The sequence below is a fragment of the Panicum virgatum genome, chromosome 8K (genome assembly GCF_016808335.1).
Source record: "Panicum virgatum strain AP13 chromosome 8K, P.virgatum_v5, whole genome shotgun sequence".
Taxonomy (NCBI): domain Eukaryota; kingdom Viridiplantae; phylum Streptophyta; class Magnoliopsida; order Poales; family Poaceae; genus Panicum; species Panicum virgatum.
Genome location: NC_053143.1, coordinates 11,897,940 through 11,904,559, shown reverse-complemented (window position 1 = coordinate 11,904,559; position 6,620 = coordinate 11,897,940). Strand labels below are relative to the sequence as shown.

At 43.3% G+C, this 6,620-nt stretch overlaps 1 protein-coding gene and 1 long non-coding RNA gene across 2 annotated transcripts; one reads left to right on the top strand and one right to left on the bottom strand.

The window, feature by feature from the left end:
- Nucleotides 1-1,947: 1,947 nt before the first annotated feature.
- Nucleotides 1,948-2,667, bottom strand: LOC120645447. The gene is made up of 2 exons (XM_039922231.1): nt 2,401-2,667; nt 1,948-2,238 (listed from the first exon to the last, which is right to left on the bottom strand). The coding sequence occupies exons 1-2, from the start codon at nt 2,665-2,667 to the stop codon at nt 1,948-1,950; spliced, it is 558 nt and encodes a 185-aa protein (XP_039778165.1).
- Nucleotides 2,668-3,945: 1,278 nt separating this feature from the next.
- On the top strand, nt 3,946-5,653 carry LOC120646164. The gene is made up of 4 exons (XR_005664297.1): nt 3,946-4,685; nt 4,771-5,230; nt 5,307-5,402; nt 5,483-5,653. It is a non-coding gene; the product is annotated as an uncharacterized LOC120646164 (long non-coding RNA).
- The last annotated feature ends 967 nt before the right edge of the window (nt 5,654-6,620 follow it).

The following is a 6,620-nucleotide window of genomic DNA, read 5'->3' as shown; positions in this document are numbered from 1 at the left end:
ACATTTGTGAAAACATTGTGGCAACTCTACTGTCTAATCAGAACAAGTCAAAGGACACGATCGCTGCTAGACTAGATTTGGAAGACAAAGGTATAAGAAAAGAGCTTCATATGGTGCAGGAGGGTGATTCCTTCACAAAGCCAAGGGCTTGTTATGTTCTATCACCAGAAGAAAAGAAGAAGTTCTTGGAGTTTCTTAGCAATGTTAAACTTCCAGATGGGTATGCCTCTAAGATATCAAGGTGTGTCAATATGGAGGCAAAAACATTGAATGGGCTGAAAACACATGACTGTCATATACTGTTGCAAAGAATTTTACCAGCTGCCCTTCGAGGATTGGTGCGCAAAGAAGTATATGAAGCGATTGCTGAATTGGGTAGTTTTTTTCAGAGAACTTTGCTCCAAGACTCTAAAGGTTGAAAGACTACATCTGATGAAGAAAGAAATTGTAATTATCCTTTGCAAACTGGAGAAAATTTATCCTCCTGCGTTCTTCGATGTTATGGTTCACCTAGCAGTACACTTACCTGACGAGGCACTGCTTCGGGGGCCGGTTCAGTATGGTTGGATGTATCCCATTGAGAGAAGATTGGGCACCTTTAAGCATTTCATCCGCAATAGAGCAAGACCCGAAGGATCTGTTGCAGAGGCATACACTGCATACGAGTGTCTAACCCAATGCTCAACATATTTCAGTGACATTATTACTAGGTTCACAAGACCTAAAAGATACTTAGATGGAGGACAGAACATCTTACCCACTGATTCCTCCATTTTTTCACAAGGTATTAACCTGCTGGGTGCTTATAAACTTCATTACCAAGATAATGACTATGACTCCATCCTTTGGTTTGTTCTAAATAATTGCGAAGAGGTCAATGAATACAAAGAGTAAGTAAATTTTGTCGTTTCATTTCTACCAACCTTATTTACTATTAATCTCACAGTAAACTAACCACCTTCTTCCTTTGCAGCATGTATATTGAAGGTCGATGGTATAAGAATGATCCATTCATTCTAGCCACAGATGCATCACAAATATTTTTCTTGGAAGATACAAAGCTTGGTGATGGTTGGCGAGTTGTACAAGACTTTGGCCACCGACATATATATGATGTTGAAGAGGCTGCCACAAATCAACAAATCCACGAACAAATACAGATGAGATGTCAGGAAGCATACCAAGAGGATAATACTTCGCCGGAAGATTGTACTCTGGGAGACATTGTTCCTGATATGGATTTGTTGCACATGGATAATCAACCAGGAAGCCCTGTTAGTGCACACCTTGTTCAGAGCATTCGTCTAAATCAACAAACACCTGAATGTGGTGAAGCTGTGAGTGCAGATGAAGATGAGACCTTCCTTGAGTACCATAGTGATGACGAACCGACTATATCAGAAGATGACAGTGACGATGACTAACCTTTGCATCACATTTCTGGATCTATTTGTGAACCATGCTATTGAAATTTGTATCTGAATTATGAGCTTGCTGGAGGTTTTAGTGAACCAAGACCTTGTATCTGAAATTTGTGAACCTTTGTATCTGAATTTGTATCTGAAATTCTGTTGTATGCTTGTTGAATTTGTATCTGAAATTTGAACCTAAGACCTTGTATGGAATGGTTATGTTTAAATGATATTTTGTTGTATGCCTTGCTGGATTAATTGCATGGTTATGTTACATGCTGCCAAAATTTTAATGGATATATTATGCTGCCAAGCATTTCATGGTTAGGTTATATGCTGATAAAAATTTCATGTTTATGTTATATGCTGACAAAAATTTCATGTTTACTGCTAACATATAATCACACAGATCACAATCATGCACAAGAGATGTCAAACAGCACAAAGGCACATATTTCATAGACTGCAAAATGTGCAAATACATCCAGGTTCATAGCCAATCCAACCTACTTCATAACGTTGAAGCTAAAATGGCCTACTTCAACACTACAGTTACAACCAACAGGATGGCCAACACCAGGAATGTTACATTCAAACAGCCACACACAAGACAAATCCAACTTCCCAAGCCATCCCTGTTCTTGCCAACCATTTCTTTCACCTTGTTCAGATTCAGCTCTAAGTTATCAATTCTATCCACCAGCTCAGGAATGTTTGTTGTCGAAGATGCTCCAATGGTCAAGAAAGTGGACGGAAGATATCCATTATCACTAAGGAACACCACATATTCTTCCTCGAACCAGAACCTGGAACATGTCCCAGGAACCTGCATCCAGATGAAAAGCCACAGGCAAATTAACATCAATAGTGCAGCCAACAGAAACTATGCTTAAGCTAGCAAAATCGACCCATTCTTGATTGTGATTCAGGCTTCGCCACTGCTAACAAGAATGAAATTTGGCCACTGCATAAAGATTAAAACACTTACATTTCGAAATTTCTTCCTGGGGCACTTGAAATATCTCTTGCCAATGTTATGCTCAGAATTCGTGATAGTGGCAGCAAACACCCTCACATCCTTGCAATCCGGGCACCATATCAACGGCAACCCACTCACATCATCAATCGGCGCTGGGAGCTGAACATCTGTGGGTGGCAGTGCTACTACAACAACGGCAAGGGGTGAGGCTTGCAGGGGAACTCTAGGTGTGCTTGAGTGCCGAGTGTGAGCGGTCGACGACAATGCCTGCGACATGAGTACTAGAGAGAGAGAGCGGGGATTGAGTAGGCCTCAGGCATCAAATGGACAAGGAACGACAGGGGGAAGGCGAGGCAGGAGGACCGGGGGGCGGGGGCGATGAGGCTCGCACTACCGAGATGGCGAATGGTGCACCTGGGGACGAGGAGAGCGCCGGCACCGAGCTGGAGATCCCGCTGGTCATCGAAGATCCGCGCTCTGCCGGCCAGACTGCAGCTGATCTACGCTCCGCCGCCAAGGGGTTGCCATCGTCAGGGGAGATAGACCGAGAGAGATGGCGACCAAATGAACCCGGTCAACGCACACATGTACAAGTCCTAGGGCGGGTATATTCACATTTGGGGCCGTCATATTTGTAAAAGCATTCAGCGATGCCACGCTGCCGTCACATAAAAACAACACACATCGTCATATATTCGGCACCGTCAGTTGGATGTCTCAGACCTACATTTTATGACGACCCTTGCTACCTATACATGACGAAATAAAGGCCATCATCATAGATAGTTCTGACTGTCCTGAATTTATGACGCTTCAGAATTTAGCATCATATTATCATACATTATATGACGAACATTAGCCCTGTCATGAGCATTTTCATCATAGAAAGAAGGTATTCTTGTAGTGATTGAAGGTGCTATAGCAGCTAGCCAGCAGCAACAACCAGAAGCCAGATCAACGGCTCATTTGGGGAGTAGCCCTACCAGCTCGCAACATCGTAGCAGCGTCGCTTCCACGGAACACCCAGCCGCAGATCGCCCAGAAATGATTGTGGAACATTACCCCGTGGATGACATCACCGTGAGGACCCCCTGTGAGCTTCTATATCCTCTGAGGAAAAAGATTAAAGTAGTCGCTCACGAGATTGCTGAAGTCCCTGTTCAAGGCGAGACAATCCATGGCATGACAATTCTTGAAGGATATGCTAGAGTCATGGTTGATCGTGTCGAGAAAGGATGGGAAGACCTCGACCTCGAGGTCCCTGTAGGTGACCGAGAAGAGGAACTAGGACAGGCTCTGCACACTTGGATCTGTTGGAACAAGCAATACATAAGATTTCCACAAGGAACCACAGACTCCACAGCATCGGCTCCGAGGTCACCGGCAGAACAAAGGTACCCCAGCGTGCAACCGTCATCACCAGCCGCTGCCCGAGAACCCAGCATGGAACCGCCATCGCCGGCCACTGCCCGAGCTAGCAGTGTGGAACCACCGTCGCCGAACGCTGCCCGAGACCCTAGTCCATCGCCTATGTCACCTCCACCTCCACCTCCACCTCTGGCCAAGAAGAAATCATCATCATCTGCTTGGGTCCCGCCACTGCCGCCTCCTAGGCCGAAGAAGACCCAACAACGTAAGAAGAAAGAGAAGCCCCCTCTAGAGAAGTGAGGGCACGATATGACTCCTGAGGAATTGATAGCGGCCGTGCAAAAAGAAGTGGACGATCACTTCAAGCCATAGAATTCTGAGCCCAAGGTACCAGTGGATCCAGCAGCCAAGAAATTTTTTCTTGGAATCATGTGCCAACCAAAGGAGAAAGAACGCTTATCGGACTATGACCGCTCAATCACAAAATCATGGGAGAAGAAGGGTAATCGTCGGTACAACCAAGTTCCCTAGCTCAGAGAACAGCTCAACCAATCGATACTCCCTTTCAAGGTTCTTTCAAAAGAGGATAAAGCTATTGCAGAGTTTGTGGTGGAAACAGGCCTCACAAAAGATCAGCTCCTTGGGAAAGACAAAGGCCCGATTCACGAAGGGTCAGGCAGAAAACCATTTAAACTGGGGGAACCTCTAATGTGGCCAGAGTTAATTGACATGCTACCAACAAGAATGCATCGGTTTCATCAATGGTACATGAAATATTCTGCAGCGGGGAATATAATGTTCGCTGCTCGAATTAAACATAGCCATTTCTATCGGGGGATGGATGACGTATGGATCGAGCTAGAGAATCTTTGGGATCTATACCATCAAGACGCCCTAGACAAGTCCATCATCAGTGTATTTGCTATGTAAGTGTTTCCTCTCATTTCGATATACTCTACCTTTAGTAAATCTGTGATTTCTCATCCCATCCTTATATTTCTAATCGTGTAGGATGAAGATACGAGAATGCTGAAAAAAGGCATCTACAACATTGGCTTCATGGACCCGTATGTCATGCATGAGGAGAGCGTACGTAAATGGCCAAATAAAACACAGAATAACATATTCATGGCCTTGGATGGGTAGCACCATTGTACATTCATTTTGTTGCCATATAACTTCGAGTGAGTCCTTTGACCTTTTTTAATCACTTCATTTTGTCGTACCACTTGATGACTTGAGTCCTTTAACCTTTTTTCATCACATCAATTTCAACAGCTTCCACTGGATCTTGCTCTATATCGAGATCGATCGGGCTTGAGTTGTGGTGTTCAACTCTCTGAGGAAGCCACAAGAAAAATATCAAGATCTCATAGACATCCTGCAAAAGGCATGGGCTCGGTTCGTCAAACAACACATGGGAGTCGTCACGTCAACTCCATATGATCTTCATATCAAACTTGACTTTCCGGTAAGAATACATATCGAACATGTACTCGTCATTTTCTTTAAACACCATGGATACTTAATAACCTATCTATATATAGTGTTTGAAACAGAAGCAAGGAACCAACCTATGTGGCTACTATGTATGTGAGCACATGCATTATTTTTGCCAATGGATGACACAACAAGCATTCGATGTACGTATAACATCAACAATTTTTGGTTATTTAATTCTATATATGTATTAATAGAAAATATTGCTATATGCACTTGACAGATTTGGAGTATGGCAGAGAGCCTTATCGAACCGGTAAGAATCCGGGCAATTCAAGAATCAATCTGTGGATTCATGCTCAATGAGGTGATAAATCCAAAAGGTAAATTTTATTCGAATCAAATGATAAGCGTGGCCCAAGTTGATCCAAAGAGGCGCGGCAACATCGATGACGAAGACTAGTATTATTTAAGAATTTGTCGAAACAAACTTTTGAGCATTCATACTTGTAAATATTTTTTTAATCCCAAGTGCTGTACTATTAGAAGTAATTGTAATATCTAAAGTGTATATTAATATCATATATATATAATTCCTTTTATATGCTCGATGTAAATACAAATACTAGATATGAATACAAATACAAGTACAGAAATGGCTCCGAATACGAATACTAATAAATTGAAACTAAAAGTAAAAGAAAAGAAACATAAAAGGAACAATAAATAAAAAAACTTAGTACCGGTTGGTGGTGTCACCAACCGGTACTAAGCTGCACAGCCAGGTGCCCCCGCGTGGCAGGCAATTTAATATTGGTTGGTGTCACCAACCGGTACTAAAATATCCATTTAAGTACCGGTTAGTCCGACCGGTACTAAATGCAGGCGCGTTTAGTACCGATGGGGCGGTACCGGGCGGGAAACCGGTACTAACAGGGGGTTCCCGCCCGGTACAAATGAGAGTTTTTTTGGCAGTGAGTTGAGGTTGCTTGTGTCCCCTGTGGTGATTGAACATAGTCCAAGAAGTTCTTCACCATCTCCACCACTTCTTGTAGAGAGGTCCCCATCCCCTTCTACATTACCTGGAGATTGCAAGTATAGAAAAAGTTCACTCGTGGTCCGACTGGAGTCAACACATGAGTTATCGTAGTAACCAAGTCACAGGAGAACTTGATAGATACTATCGTGATGATTTATTCCCTTGTGATGATGATAGCTTTGACATTTTACACCGGTGGAAAATGTACGCACCAAAATATCCCATTCTAGCTTGTATGGCCCGTGATATATTGGCTGTTACAACATCTACGGCCTGCATTTAGTACGGGTGGCCGAATCATCGCTGACCATAGAACTAGGCTATCAGGCAACACCGTTGAAGCTTTGATTTGTTTCCAAGACTGGCTTAGAGAAGCAAGTAA

Coding starts and splice junctions, on each gene's coding strand:
- LOC120645447 (XM_039922231.1), bottom strand. CDS start 2,667: ATGTCGCAGGCATTGTCGTCGACCGCTCACACTCGGCACTCAAGCACA. Junction 2,239..2,400: donor CCAGGAAGAAATTTCGAAAT/GTAAGTGTTTTA, acceptor ATCTGGATGCAG/GTTCCTGGGACATGTTCCAG.